Below are 17078 nucleotides of genomic sequence, written 5' to 3'. Positions count from 1 at the left end.
TTCGAAGCTATTAAAATAAATGCATATAAACCCTTGATATGTTCATTTTTATATGATGTACAATGGACACAGGATATATTTATTTAACGGTCGGCTTACTTTGCATGAATTTCAGTACATCATGAATTAACAATTTATAACGCATTCTCCTCAGTTGCGTTGCCCTTCGGTGCCATTAACCAAGAATTATTTCCAAGAGGAAAAGATGAATGAAATAATTCCTAGCCTATGGAGCGTGACAAGACTTACACTCCACTGCAGTCTTCAGAACACACAGCCCATCTGGGTGCTGGGTTATGGCAGTCACGGGGAGTGACTTGGGCAGTTTACCGCTCGTTAAGCAAGTTGATCACCAGGCAGGAGAGTAAAATCACTAAAACTGAGTTACGAGTGAACCAAAGATATGCAGTATATAGGAGGAAGACTCCCGAAGGTTGTTATTTGGCATAATCATGTCCAGTGCAGTAAAAATAAAGAGTATCCTCGGGCTCCTCGATTTTAATAAAAATATTTTTATTATTTTTCAGTTTGTGATTGAGCTTGAGATTTGTAAATGTCTGGTAGGTTTATGAAAACGCCTTTGTATCACAATTGAGACGATTCGCAAGGAAACCTAGACATATTGTGAACGCTGACTTGTTAATTGATTTCCGCTGCCACCGACTTATTCGAGCCCATGACCTCGGTAGCAGAACGAAAAAATGGATTCCGCATCAACGTCACAGTTGAGTTTGCTACGCGACACAATAAGCCCAATTTGTCAAAATTTAGTCACAGCCTCAAGAAGCTTTACAAATTCTGGTCCTTGATTCAAAGATAAATCTCAACTTAAAAGCCACAAAGATTGCTTCACTTTATCTTATTTATTAAAAGCTCAGTTTCATTCACTTAGAACTAAATGTTCAAGAGAGAGGAGCTTACTGGAGAAAAGGAGAAAACACTCTTTATTATAGACTTCTATTGCCACTCACATCTTAAATAGAACTGTTATTCATAAATCTCTACAAGAATCAACAAGTAAATATTCTCAACATTGACATTTTTCACGATACAACAAGCACCATCGTATTCACCAATGGACGACCGATACTTGTCACACAGTTACTCAACAACCAATGCTTCAGTTAATTCACTCCAAATAGCAGTAAATTGTCCAATAATTCGGATTTATGTCTTTGTTGTTTCTGCCTAATATTAAATATTATGGCAACTAAATTCACGAAAAATCTAAGGATATTAAAAGATGTTTACTGCATGGTTTCCTGCACCGGCCACACGCGCTCACTGAAAGTAATTGGGTGAATCAACAAGATTGCTGTGAAATTCTCCATTAGCGCGAGAGTTGCGATGAGATGAGCACTCATTATGATGGACAGGATCCCGAGTATCAGATTACATAGACTCGATCACCACCGAGAGAGGAGATGAGAGGCCGCCACTGAACACTCAAATGTTTGCAGGGGCAAACTATCATAAAAAGTGACTTTAGTTGAAGAATGATCAAAGTTCAGGGGCTGGAATTGAAATTAATTAATAAAATTATAATGGAGCATTGTAAAATTTCGGGGGCTGGTATCGAAATTAATCGAAAAAACATTACACTGAGCATCATAAACCCTGCTCTGCAAAAGTGTGGTTTCCAAATGCGGAAATTGATACAAATAGTCTTTTGAATGTAGAGTACTAAGAAGAAAAAATGTGCCGAAGACAAGTGATACATTGATTATAAGAGAACTTGGTACCGTTCAAGTTACACGTCTGGATGTCAGTTAAGAGTTTACGTCAGCACATTAACACTGCATGTTCCTGAATTTGCCGAAAAACGGATTAATTTCTAATTTAGCATTTTACTAAACATATAATACGGGGATAATATCGAAGGCCTCAATAAAAGCGTTGATGGTAGCACTACGTTAATTTCGATATTTTCTCATGCGGAATTTGAATTGGTAGCTACAGGTTAACTATTTCCAGACGAATGCTGGGGAGGCGTTCAATTTTATAACTATACAATACTATTACAAAAAAAACTTTTCTTTTGAGTTTTGACGCACATTTTCAGGCAGTGCGAAAACATTGCTCTTTAAATTTCACAAATGAAAGCAAGAAGTAATTAAATACCAAGCTATCTTGTGCAGAAACCCGATATATTGAGATTAGGATATTAAAGAGATCCGAGTTATCATTAACGGAAGACGATGTTAAAGCTATTAAGAGATTACCTCCCCTAGGCGCCGCTGACTCTAATGCCTCGCGCTCACAATAAGCCCGTTGTCATTAAAGAGGAAATTTATCCTTCCAAGTTTTAATGTGAATGAATTTTCCGCTCAACTGGTTAGCTGAAGCGCTTAAGCGTCGGCGCTACCGAGTTCAGGCGACGAATTGAAGCGTCGGCCCTACTGAGCTCAGTCGGTGAATTGCAGCGTCATCGCTATCGAGTTCAATCGAAAAATTGTCTTTCCTTTCCTGCTTCTTCTTTCTCAACATGAACAAACACTGTACCACTGCATAGAGCAACTTTGTAAGGAGTATGATATGCATGACCCATCAACACGACGTCAGTTTCACATTTAAAAACAGCAAGGCCAGAGGTATAAAGTAAAATAAGAATATAATTTACCTCAACTATTCAATTTTTGCTCTTCGAATCGCGATTGGGATTTATAAGTCAATGCCAATATTTTGTGTTCGTTAAATATTTCAATTATTTTTATTTATTTTGAACGAATAATTCGTGATGCGACTCAAGATTCTAATTGATTCAATAACTTCTTCAATAAAAAACGCAAGTACTTCGCAAAATTAATAAAATCGAGTACGAGCTTAAAACGGGCATCCAAGTAGAGCTGTTGCCGAACTACCTAGCCACATTGAAATTCTACATAGCATTGGTGCTGTCAACTTAAGTAATGGACCGTACATTTCGCCCATACAAATAATTTGCGCTAGCACAGTTAGAAGCTACCGTCCATAGAGGCTCGCGTGAGTGCCACGTGAGGGGAAAACATTATTTTTTGTTGAAGCTGATTAAAGCTACAGAAATAGCTTCATGCCATGAAGCTGAAGTTACGGCACATAAGAAAATGACATAGAACTTAAATTGGTTGTAGTTGAAGCGTTTGTTTGATACTATAGCATATTCATTTTCACCAATACAATGTAGATTTCTAACCTACTCTATATATGGAAGGGCATACGCGAGATTATGACCTTAACTTTCATATAAAATCTACGATTATCTTTGAAATAAGTTCAAAACTTCCAGACCAATATGGAACAAGTCGCCGGGAATATCCGACATAGGAAAACGTTACATCGAAAAACAGGAGACGCGATATCAAGGTAAAACTCGTACGATTCTACAATAAGATACGCTTGCAACCAATACTAACTCTCCCTTCAGTGTAGGGCTTAAGAAACTCGGCAAAACTTGTTGCAAGAGTTTCACGGGACTTACAGGCTCATTTGAACAGAAAGATTTTCTGCCGCATGGAGAAAATAATCTCCCATCGATTTTATGACAGTTACAATAAATATGTATATACCATTATAAATGATTAGTAACTCATATCGTCAACGAATAGAACTAAGTTCCATATCATTAATGGAGTGTGAAATTTTTCTATTTAAAAAAAAACGATGAATGACCAACGTAAATAAATTCAATTACATTACAAATTCTGTAATAATGTGGGACACTGCGTATAGTCCTCGTGTAACCGAAAGCAACATGTACAAATAACGACATATCCTAGATTTACTCAGCAACACAAAATGCTACAAACTTGGTTACATGGTTCATCAAATCAGTTGCAGCTGTGATAAGCATGCTTAAGTCACTTCTTGGCGCCGCAAAATACACGCGAGCGACTTGAGACACGTGTAAATTTTGAGACACGCAAGGCCCTATGTAACGGCGGCACGACTAAGAGATTTACCAACATCTCGCCAAACATTCTTCAGATGAGCCCAAGCAATTATTGGCGAGCTTAAACGGAGAGAACAGTGGAACTCATTTACTGCACTTAAATATGAGGCCAAACATTCGCCGCGACAGTGGAGCGAAAAACGCGCTGGGAAATAATCAATATTTACAAATATAGAAGCGCTTTGTTGCAGTGTAAACCATGCCGCGGTTTCTTCGCTTGAGTGGGATTTATACACATCATTCTCTAAATCTCAACAGATTGAGTGAACTCGGTACTCAGTATATAGTCGGTTATTTACGAACTTGATTTCGTTCACATAGTTATAAAAAAAAATCACAGCTCAACATCACTCGTTCGTGGACATTTTGATTTACACCCACAACCTAAATATGATCTCGTCTCTTACAGATTTAGATGAGAATAAAGGAGAACGATCAATAATTGATCTGATCGGAGATTCTGATCAGAACTTTGAGGTGTTTATAAACTAGCTAACAAAACCAACCCTCTCCAGGACACACTAGACATTGATACGCGCGTATAATTCCTTCATTTCAAGTTGGGATGTCAAAATAAATTACTATTTGACGATGAATTGATGTTGCTTCGCTGCTTGTGGATCTTGACCTTACTTGTGTAACTCTTCGTCTGCATATAACACTCGGTATATACTTTCCACACAAACTAGTATCGACGTTAACTGCTATAAAAAATCTGGAATGGACACATTTTTCGAAAATAACACTCAAAAACGTAATTTTTAGTGTAATTTCTTTTGGATTCCTCATTAGCAATTTATATGAAATTTTTGAAGATAAAACATAGAATGTTTTAACGTGGAACAGATATTGAGGATTCTCAAGAGGACACCAATCCTCGGTGTTCCGTTTACGTCTACAGCATTTCATGTGCCCGAGCACACATAATGTCATGCCAGCGTTCCCTTGGTCTTGACGCTATTACCAACAAAAAAAAAATTTCCTTGACAATTCCATCGGAAGCGACCAAGTGTCTCAGCGGTCCCTGGGTTCTGAGCGCTCAATAAAAACAGCTCAGCCAAGTCCCTAAGTCCCTATGGGAGGCGGACCAAATCTAGAATAAGGAGAGAACAATAGGCACTATGAATGGCCACCGATATTCCTGCCAGCAAATTCGAAGAGCCAGGACACACATCGACTGGAGGCTCCAGCGTCGAGCAATTCCGAGGGAAATTCCGAGTTTGACGTTCTCATTTGAATGAGAACGCAGGGGCTGCCTTAGACATAAGTGAGAAGAGCTGCATTCATGAGTCCCAGCAGGGAACAAAAGAAGGTGAGCAAACTTAAAAATTAGCTAATGAAAATCGAGAGAGGAATGAAAAACGATCCTCACAAACTAATAAGACACTTGCTTCTGTTGCGAGCATCTCTACACTGACATCCATCAAACCCACGCTCAATTCTTAACAGGAGTCCACGAGTCTGTCTTTGTCTTGATATTTGCCTGACATTTGGTCATGATTGACGCAAGGCTAACACTTTCTTAATCAATGTTTCTTTTTATCCAGCGATCACAAAGAAGCGAATGTCTTATCAGGAATGTCTATGACACGAACGCGACCATCCTTATCTTACCCATCAGTTACTCAAATCACAAGCTTGCTAACATCAACGCTTCATTAATTATTAGCAGGAAAATTACTTATAGCGCGGATCTCCTTGTCCCTGTTAATCGAGTACAGCTTTCTTACGTGGACGTTTTTGACAAAGCATATAGAAGGAAGCCTTGCTTCATCAATTCAATATTGAAAGATAATCCCGTCTTCCTACATCAGTACTTCCATACAGCAAAGTATAGCACTTTCGCTCAGTATAGTATAGCATTGAGTAGGTATATAGTACTTTCTTTATATGAGTTATAGCACTTCCGATAAGGTCCCACAACGATTCAAAAAAAGCAACATTTTGAGAATACTTGTTTGCACAGAAGACGGATTGGAGACAACGGCAAGATTGACACACTGGATCAAATCCGAAGATTTTCATTGTCGTTTTTAGAACTCGGTGATTCGTCGGCGCTCAAATAATTTCTTCAGCAACTGCCGTCGAGACGCAAATCCGAGGCCTCTACACTCATTTCTATACAAATTATCTTTTGTACACAAATAAACATTCCGAATTAAAATTAATTAATAAATCATCAGAACCGGGGTTTCATACAACATGGCGCATAAATCACAAAAAGTAGCTCTGAAATATCGTTCTTCCCACATGACTGAGCAAAAAACTTACCAAACTAACAGAAGAACAACATCAAGAGATGAACAACTCTCAGATTTTGAATTGAGTTACAAAATAAAATTAAGTTTTTGACTCCAGGCTGTCTGCGCAGCGTAGTTGCTGTAGCACTCGCAAGCTGTGGGGTTACTTGAAACAAATACAGAAATACATTCATGCCCCACTAAAAAATACAAGTAAATAATCAGTACGTGAAATATTTTGTATTTATCTTCCCACAATAGTTGATAAATGTTCAGCCTAAATCAAATATGAAGCCAACGGGGCAGACTGCGGGAAGTTAGATTATTTAGCACGGAAGTCTACACAGCGTCCAAGTGGCGCGCGCCCAGCAGTCCTTTGGCTTCATGCGTCCGGCCGAATAACACACGGCAAAAACAACACTTAACTTTAGCAGGGAACATTTTAGGTCGTGAAGTAAACACTGCATGTGAAATAAATGAGACGTCTTACGTTAACAAACTAAATGCACACTTCTAATGCATATTGTAGGTAATCACATCATTTAGTAAGCGAATTAATTTCCCGTCAATGTAAATCGTTCCCAGGACCGAAAAATGAAAGTTTATACGATACAAGGATGTCGCTAATTTCAGTAGATTGTTCGTCAGATAATCGTTTATTGAACCCAGAGAGGGATCAAGTTTGCAGTCATATGCAATGCAATCTAAAAGTTAATAAAGTTACATGATAACGTTGGTTAATTCAATTACTTCGACTGTAAATAATACAACCTAACATGAACTAAATAGAAAGATGTAATTTGCGACCTAGAGTCGCTACAACATTACTCTGGAAAATTTTCCAGAACATCCCATGCACGATTGAATTGTTCCGCACAAAAACAAAGACGTCAGAGTGCGATGAAATGAAAAATAAAAGCTACACATAACACAAACACAGAGTAAAGAATTTTTAAACTATTTTTAAGAATTTGTTGAGTTCAGTAAACAACAGTGTTATTATTTTCAGTCAAGCAGTTTGGAGCTCCATTGTTGTGATGGAACACCGTACGTCCTGACTAGCTTTTCAAAGCTATATTGCACACAACCAAATACCGGCACACTTATCAAATTGCAACGCACTGGAAAAATACTGCCTTAGTCCTGTAGTTGGAAGAGTTTGCCTGTTCTAGTCATCATGAAACCGTTTCATCTCTGACATTTGGAGGATTGCTGTGACTAGCACCGCACGAACAAGCTACACGGATCTGACAGAGCGCGAGAACTGAGGCACCCACACCTCCTCGTACGAACACCAAAACCTTACTGACGAAGTCGCAGCAACATCGTGCTCAGTGAGAGTGAATGGCAAGCAGAAAGAGAGGCGAGAGGGAGAGAGAGCGGTAGGATGAGATAGCAATAGAGAGAGAGCGGGAGGATGAGATGGCAATAGAGAGAGCGGGAGGAAATGTACAAGAGTGTAGATGAAAAGAGTGAGTTTGAACTCGAGAGTGAGGCTTCCGAGACGTTTTAAAATTAGACCGAGCGCGAGCACTTGAGGGTACAGTGCGTGCGCATTTTATTTGAGTCCCTCTTGGCCACGCTAGAAAAAATGCGCGCGTCTTCTTGACCATCAGTTGCTAGGCTGCAATGACTCCTACAGAAAAATTATCTCCACAGAAAATTGTGTACTAAGCACTGGGTTGGTTACACATGTTCTAAGAAATCATTAGAAACACATTATCTTTCAAGATAATTATAGCACCTTATGCACCGATGCCAGACTGCACTGACAAGAAAAATAGAAAGATATATTATAGTTAAAAGCAGCCATTAGCATGAGTGGGAGTTGCCGAGAGTGAAAGTGGCAAAGCGCTTGAGGTGCCAAGAAAGTAAGTGTGTGAAGGCACTCACGGTGACGCTGCGAGACGAGCAGGTCGACGGGTAGGTCTGCTAAAGATTAAACAACGGAAATGACATTCTCGGGTCTTTTCAATAAGGGATTCTATTAAATATTTTCAATTAAATACAATAAAAACTTTTTGGAAAACCCCATTCCATAAAACATGGGCTGTCATTTACATGTGCATAGGGCCACCGAAGAATATTACATACGTCTTTTCAAGGAGATATTTCTCCAAAATTTTTGTAATTAAATAAAAAAATTTTCGTTGAGTGAGTCATTCTATAAAACCTAATTTTTCACTCAGATATAGTATTATGCTCGTAATGTACTTCAGTTTGTATACATGGTATGCTTCTGTTGAAGCATCCTTCATAGAAGCCTGCACAGCAGTACCACGTTAGTTAGACTCATTGTTTGAACGCCGTCCTGCGCAATTTCAGAATTTAATTTGTAGTTTTTTCGTCATTTTATATTTTATAACTTCATTGGGATGATGATCACGTACAGCAAAGCACATGCTTTTGCTTAAACAAATGAAAGCAGCCTGCTTGACACTTGAAATCATTTCAAGTTGCGTTAAAGAGGAGCAATCGTACAATGTGCGTGTTGTAGTGCTGAAACCCTTGTTAAGGAACCTTTCCAAACATGACATGAATGATCCCACGTGCATGCGATCTACTGAGTGTCTACTCGATTTGCTCATTATAATTGCAAGAAATTTATGCACCAAGCGTCTGACACAAACTCATGAATCACAGAAATAATACAAGAACACTAGAGCTTTAAACTTCTCTTTCAGAAGAGTTAAAAGACCAAACATCCTTACAAGTAACCAAAATTCCCAGGCAAAGAGACAATATCATAACTGAGTGAAACGCTTATCCCGAGCATTACTGTATGAACACTGAAGCAACTCTACTCTGGATGCCAGCCCGCCTCAGCTCTCTCATTTCGGGCGTCCAAAGTTTTGTGCGGCGAGCGATTGCTGTAATACCAACTGGAGCAGAAGGTCTCCCTGCATTGTCTCTTCTTTTTGATAATGAAGAAGAGCATGCAATGGGAATTTTAAACTCGGGGCTTCTTTTCGCATGATGATAATCAAGGACTTCCAGTAGTAGAGATGTCGCGGACAACTCAATTTCGTGCAAACGTCAGCTACTGCATGCGGTGGAGATCAAAATGCAATAATGTCAGGGACCGAATTTCATCGCCGTAGAGTGGACTACAGCATAGAACAAACGAGAAATGTCCATTACAAAAGAGACTTCACCGTACAATTGAGAGGAAGACTTTACAGTACAAGGAAAAGAGCAAGAGAAGTGCTACTTCCAGGAGAGAAGAGAAGAAAAAATTCCGAGTCTGAAAAAGAAGAAACTTCAGAGACTGAAGAGAGGTAAGGCTTCGGGGACTGCAGAGAGGAGAGACTTTCAGGAGAGAGGGGTGAGACTTGCAAGACTGCAGAGAGGAGAGAATTTCAGGACAGAGGGATTGCAGAGAGGAGAGACTTTCAGGACAGAGGGACGAGACTTGCAAGATTGCAGAGAGGAGAGACTTTCAGGACAGAGAGTTGAGGTGAGACTTCGAAGACTGCAGAGAGGAGAGACTTCCGAGACTGGAGAAAGGAAAAATTTGAGAAATTAATATGACAGAGACTTTAAATGGAGACAAGGAAAGAACCTCTAGATAGTGGGGACTTTCAGAAGAGAAAGTAAGTTAAACTCGATGCTAGCACAAAAGAGGCCGAATACTTTCAATGTAAGAGGGGCGAGAGGCTTCTAGTGCAGAAGAGAAAAGAGACTTCTAGTACAGACCAATGGAAAGACTTTCAATACTGAGAAAAAATAAAATTTCAGCACAGACGAACGGTAAAACTTCCAGGGCAGCATGGAGAGGAGACGAGAGAGGAAAGATATAGTAGCCATCAAGTAAAGAATGAGGGGACTAGCAGTACAGAATATAGAGGGGCATTCTGCAATAAGGTATTCAGTAAACTAAACAGGGGATCCTTTCAAGGAAGAGCAGGTATGTAGAGCAGAATAAGATTGAAGCTTACAGAAAAGAATAAAGGGGGTTACTTCCATTAGAGAAGAGAAGGTATAAGACAAAGTACGAACGTATGGAGAGAATATAGAGAGGAAAGACAAGAGACTTTAAGTACAGAGAACAGGGAACACTGGTCTTTGTCTCTAGTTTTAGACAGGTCAGACTGGTCTGAAAGAATGAATGTTAGTAATCTAATATAGACTAGGCCAAATTCAGGCTTGCGGAACAGAATAGAGGAAAGACTTGCACAACAGACTAGAAAGGAATTTCCAGTAAAGAAGAGATGCGAGATTTCAGAAAGAAAGAAGAGTCAAGAGTTCCAAGAAGTAGGATAAACGGATTCAGTATGGCGAGAATTTTGATTTCTCAGAGTCGAAAACCACAGTTTCATTACTACTAAGAGAATAAAGTAGTGCAAATTATTACAAATTTTATTTGGGAACAAAGAAGTAAATCACGCGCATGTAGCGCGGTAATTTTGTTAGCCCGCGAGATGGAAAGATTGTGAACGGCTTCGAGAGATAATGCATCTGCTGGAGTGGCCACGTGAGAAGGAACACTTCGGCTGCCTCGCCATCAGTCAGAGTTACGTGGAGGCGCAAGATCGGGGACTTGGTTCCGAGATGAGCCCAAAATCACGACAAATGATCTCAGCGGAAATAAGGTACGGAATGAACAAACGTAGCCAGGCAAGCGAATACAGGCGGAGAAGACGGTACTTCCGCTACTTCGGGGAAGCATTTGGGTGAGGCTTTAGTAAAAGAAAGAGAATACGTTTGATATTTTGTATAAACACTCGTACAGACAGCTAGCATTAATACAGTGGGCGATTAATTTATACGATTCAGTGGTAAGCTTGTTAAGTATTTCAGTCGAGGTTTCCTGGACGGATGGTGGGTTGAAAAATAATCAGAGAGGCTGAAAAAGACGGAGGTCCTGCGTAGGTCGGAGGAGATACTCAATTTTTCTATTTTCAACAGGACTATACATACATGCCGTACATTTTATAACGAGTATACAGGTCGTGAACCAATATACATGAAACAACTGTTTTCCTAACACTTTTTCATGCTTTTGAGAAATCGTGATAAGTCAAGAAAAAAATTTAGGTAGGCGCTTCCGGAAATATTAAATGATATTATGCAATAATTTTAATATTCATCATAGGTACAAGATCATTGCAGCGTGCAAGGGATAATAATAAAATATTCACTATTATAAACGCCGAAGGTAAGAAGCCTAATCATTATAATAATAATAATAATAACAACAAACGGCTTAACGTAGCTCAGTGGTAAAGCCTACGGCGATAGTTGATATATAGATGAGAAGTATGGAAAATATAGCACAAATATAGATAATCATCTCTAGAATACGATCACATGAATAATAATAAGTTCGGTACGAAATTAGCTCAGAATTTCGGTAGAAGAAATTTTATACTAAATTAGCTCAAGGATAGAGAACAGACGAACGGACGCTGCGTGCTGGGCCGAGGACGCTACGCGGTCTTCTGACGAGGGACGGTCGAAGCCGCCCTCGCAGCGTCCGAGGGCGGCACGAGACGCGAGTGTTGCATCAGATCTGCGCCGGGTATTGCATCATGCCACACGCAGCATGATGGCCTACATCGCAATATACAGAGTACATATAGTAGACTCCTGCGTCTCGAAATAATTTTCTCGAAATGAACCGGGACAGGCGAAACGAGACGAGAAAATTCCGGGAAAAAAATAACGGGACAGAGGGTAAAATTTGTCCCGGAATAAACGTATGAACCGAGACAAGACTTCTGTCCCGGACTTTAAAACTTGTGTCCCGGTAAATTATGAACCGGGACGAGACAGATTTGAAACGAGACATAACGAGACGAGACGAGATTCGTCTTAATTATTTAAGAAAAAAAAAGTTTTCGATTACGATACGAATCATTTCGAAAACATGGGTAGACAATCTAGTATTAGATTATCTCTGCTTTTAGTAAAATTTCGTTCTACGCCTCCAGGAAATCTTCACAATTGCGCAGTTTCCTGAATTGTTATCAAACACTTGGGCTTGTTTAACGTTATTTAGAAAGGATACACGTGGATATTTCGAGCTCTTTCTCGAAGATCAAACTATTATATTTTTCCAACTTAAATTTTGTTGTATTTTAAAATGTTGTTGATATTTCTTTCCAAACTTTTTGTTGAAGGAGATTGCTTAAGGCAAGATCGACGAATCTGATTCTGTGATTGAGCTGGAGGCAAATCAAAGTCTGTCCAGTCAGCCGATGTCACCAGCTACAGCTAGTATGGCCTCCTCCAAACCATCATTTGCCTGTCAAGATTAAGTACCATATTAAACCACAACATGTATTCGTAGCAAAAATCATTTCAATTGCCGAGCTCCAATCAGAATAGTGAAAGGATACGTCTCAAGTTATTATATACACGCAGAGGTGGGCAGTAGCGCGCTACATGTAGCGGCCGCTACTATAGCGGCCACTACATTTTCAGTAGCGATAGCGGTAGCGGCGCTACATTTAAGCAATTGTAGCGATAGCGGTAGCGCCCGCTACATATATAAGTAGCGATACGAGGTTTTGCCGCTACAGCGCTACCGCTACATTTATAGATAAAGTTTTTAGATTTTACTTAATAGTAAGTATTAAATACTATTTAAAGACCTGCATGATACATACATAATATAAATTACAGAATAAAACTGTACGAAAGATTTCGGTGTAATGTTGTCAACCTCAGCCTGTTACTAGTGTCAACATGTTAGTTGTTACCAGAGATGGGCAGTAGCGCGCTACGTGTAGCGGCCGCTACATTTTCGGTAGCGGTAGCGGCGCTACATTTAAGCAATTGTACCGGTAGCGGTAGCGCCCGCTACATTTAGAGCATGTAGCGGTAGCGGCCGCTACATTTCAAAGTAGCGCTGCCCAGCTCTGTATAAATGTATGATGGTAAGCCAAAGTTTACACCACATCAATAATTGATTCGTCTCGTTAAAATGGCTACAAATTCCGGGAAATTTTAAGGTACATATTTTAACCGGGATGTCTCGTCTCGTCTCGGTATCGTCCCGGAATTCCTACGGAGGGCTGAAAATTGTCCCGGTTTTCATTGCGAACAGGGACAGAGCCTGTTGTCTCGTCTCGGATAAAAAAATACCAAACGCAGGAGTCTAACAAATAGTCCTGTTATATTCTTGTAACTATTGCAACTTCTCAACGCTGATTGTCATCGTGAAGAATCATATCTCCGGTCACGAAAGACCTGCACACTTTGTTCAAGTTCTCGACAATTTAACCTCTCTACCTCGCCTTGGCTCACCTTTTTAACCTCCGTACCGCGCCCACACATCCCTTGCCAATATACTACCAGTACTATCGTTGCCGTGCATACTACAGAGTTCAAAATTTGGCAATAAATGGCGTTGATATTTCAATGCGAGAAGTGATCGTTTAATAGAAGTGAGTGATCAATTCCCATTCCTTCCCTTTTTAAACGAAAAATATTTTAATGGATTAAAGGAGACATTTTTATAAATAAAAGTAGACATGTGCAAGCTGAAAAATTGAGGGACAAAAGGAAACATTTTAATGAAGAAACGTTGATATTTTGATGGTGAAAATGGACATTTTATGAAGAAAATTAGATACTTTGATGCAAAAAGTAGGCGTTTGGATGAAGATAAATGAGTCTGTTGATGGAACGTTGATTTGTGGATAGAAAAAAGTATATTAGTTGATGTAGGGAAGAAGATATATATAGAAAACTTGATTTTGACCGAAGATAATTGGAACTTTTTATAGAGATAAGTAGATATATTGATGGAGGGAAAGTGATCAGTTGAAAGCAGGAAGCAAAAAGAGTGAAGAAAAATAAAACTTCTGGAGAAAAAGAGTAAACTTTTTGACTGGTTGAAGCACGGTTCGTAATAGACTGAAATAAATCGTCCAGGGAAAATAAATAAATCATATGATAGGAAGAAGCAAAAAAACGTGATGGACTTCAATAAAGCTTGAAGTTGAAAATAGTGAATTATTTGATGGAAGAATGACAGTTAGTGATGAAACGAGGCAAAAAACACATTCTTCACAACTGCCACAAATTACCTCAGAAGGAAGCGCAGTGGTGGAAGGCGAATACCGGCCTGAAGGAGAGCTGCAGGACGGAGCTCTGTTCCTTCCATCAGGGGTGGAAGCAAGAGGCCCTCCTCCGGTGCTGTTGACGTGGAGTCTTCCACCAGGGGAATGCCCGCTCGACTGGAGGTGATGGTGGATGAGTTGCGTGGTGGGCGTGGCGGGGGCACTGGATAATATTCCTCCTCCACCGTTCGCTGCAAGACCGCTGAACATTCCATCCTCTTGTTTAATTCCAGTCTCTTCCACCGACATCATAGTCGCGCCTCCACTACCTCCGACACCTGTTCCACCCGCGCCGCTCCCGCCACCCATTATGCGCATCTGCAAACAAGAACCAATGAGAAAACCAAGCAAAATTTATTCATCATTAAAAAATTTGTCGTGAATTATACTTAAAAACTTGTAAAGATTTTTTTAAACGGCGAAAAATCTATTTGAACTACTTACACCACTGAGGTGCAACTAGAACCACCTACACCATTAACGAACAGGGTACAGCCAGCACAACACTGCCTTCACCAGTTAAGTATAGCGTACAGCCATCACCACGCCACATACACCATCCATTAAAGTACAGCGTATAGCCAGAATGCTGTACCTGCAGCGCTAATGAAGACCGTAGACTCAGCAACAATCCCCATGCCTGTACCCTCAGCGAACAGCAGGCATCCCCTCACACCGTGTCTTCACCAACAACAAGCAGCCTACAGCCAGCACGAACTACAACATTAGGGTACAGGGTAGTGCATGCATCACACTCTGAATCTGCAGCACTATTCAATACTGTACAATTCAGTAAAACTGATAACTGTTAACCGAGAGCGCTACTTAATTAACGTGGAAGCTCAGCAGTCAGGAGATCGCCAGGGCCAACTTAATTCTTATACGAGCAGTAAGCAGGGTCAGCCGTCCAGTTGAATGAACTCTACCGAGCCATTCGCCACGTTGTACTTAATTCCGTGAGAGATAATGGCGTCGAGTTAAATGACCTTCATATGCAGTCATACGCCCAAGTTGTACGAAGTCAAATCTCCACAATCGTTGGATAAGAATGCGGCAACACAGAAATCTTACAAACCAAGACTCACGGGACAAAAAAGTGTGGGTCAGAAAAGAGCTGAACTCAGTTATGAATCACCTCTGACTTCGGCATTGAGTTAAGCTGATATCGTCAGTACGCGCCAATTTACGGCGTTTCTTGCGCACTATGAGCATTAAGGTGCCTGTACACAGGGATAGTACTAGCCGCTAGTTCATCCGGCGCATGAACTGTCCACGCTACTAGCCTCGTGTATAGGGGTTCAGCCGCTTCAGAGGCATGCGCCGGCAAGTGCCCGAGATGCGGCCGAGCGGGACAACGATGTGTTGATATCTTGGCTGGAGAAGTGGCTAGTAGCGCTGATGCAGCCATGGTGAGAGCATCTGTGCCGCTCTTGCGAAGTATCTTGGGTCAAGTGAATCATGGCTTGTTTGAACGATAATGTTTCTAAGAAGAAACAAACTAAGTGGATTCAAGACGATATTCAATTTTTTTTTAAATATTCCAAAGATATGCAAAAGTATAATGTTTTCCATGATGGTTACTCCAACAAAATGAAGGGAGAAACGAGTATTTTGAAACGGAAAGAAGACCTTATTAGTCAGGGTTTAGTTGTTCCCGACGCTGCATTTTCAAGGGCTAGAATAAAAAGTATAAAAACGACGTTCAGAATCGAGTTGTTGAAGGTGATCCACTAACCATCTTCGCAGACCTCACTCGACGGCTTCTAATGACGCACTGGCGGGCGCGAAAGAGAAGATAGCGTCACCTTCTACTCTCCACGTGTGTACCGGCTTACTAGCCGGATAGTCACCAAGCGAGCAACACTTGCCAGATCTGCAGCCGCCTGCAGATCTGGCCGCCTGCACTATCCCCGTGTACAAGCACCTTTAGGGTTGTCCGATATTTTTTTTGGACAAATTTCGCAATTTATTTTTTTTTCAGCAGCGTTGGCAGGCTAAAATTCATGATGGCGGTACTTCACTTTTTATTTTAAAACGTGCGAAAAAAAAAACAATATGTGATTGCGACACCGGAACCTACAAATATAGGTACTAGTATATATTAAGTTATAGGCCTTTTTTGTCCGCTGACTTTGCCTTTTTTCGACCATCTTGCTTCCAGCATTTCATTGCCGACAAACAGGCAGTTTCAGCTCACCGATTTATGATGAACGGAAATTGCCGGAATACATCTAAACCGACAGCAGCATTACAAATTCGTCAACCACCGGCAGGGGCTGAGTCCACCAATCCTCCTAACTGCCGGCAGCAGCGTTGGCACAAATCGTAGCGTAAAAAATTTCTTGGAAAACAAAAAGCGACAAATTCGTGCCTCATCAAACTTAATACATTATAATGTCTTATAACATTATTACGTATACCTTACAGTCTCTCTGGAACATATTAATACGATTATTCACCAGCATTTCAGCCCAAACAAACTTCAATTTAGATATTATCATAGGTAGATCAATTTCAATCGACGATCGAATGCGGCTCAGACGAAAACGGTTGATCCAACTCCTTGTGCATATTTTTGTGCTATTAAATTAGTTAAATAATATTTAGGCGTTACATCAAGTCAGGTATCTAACAGTGCTGACTCAAAAAACTGTATGGTTGTGCTACCGTTTTCGATTTGCGGCCTTACGGAGCTCTTATCTTCAACTTCTATTGTCGTTTCAATAATGACTTGGCACGCGTAGGCATAATTGGCATGCATTGTACAACACGTCTTCCGTGAATTTCTGAGACATATTTTCAGCAATATCCTCGTAAATTTTTTGTTAATAATTCCTCAAT

General features: G+C 40.3%; 1 protein-coding gene across 3 annotated transcripts in view; it reads right to left on the bottom strand.

The window, feature by feature from the left end:
- LOC108680652 (steroid hormone receptor ERR1) overlaps positions 1–17078 on the bottom strand; it is a 74059-nt gene that overhangs the window by 33274 nt on the left and 23707 nt on the right. For all 3 annotated transcript variants that reach the window (XM_018169531.2, XM_018169528.2, XM_018169529.2), the window contains exon 2: positions 14205–14555. In XM_018169531.2, coding sequence (XP_018025020.1) covers positions 14205–14555 — 351 coding nt within the window. The remainder of the gene's footprint in view (positions 1–14204; positions 14556–17078) is intronic.

This window comes from Hyalella azteca, unplaced genomic scaffold, assembly GCF_000764305.2.
Source record: "Hyalella azteca isolate HAZT.00-mixed unplaced genomic scaffold, Hazt_2.0.2 contig9209, whole genome shotgun sequence".
NCBI classification, from domain to species: domain Eukaryota; kingdom Metazoa; phylum Arthropoda; class Malacostraca; order Amphipoda; family Hyalellidae; genus Hyalella; species Hyalella azteca.
This window is presented reverse-complemented; position numbering and strand designations above follow the sequence as displayed.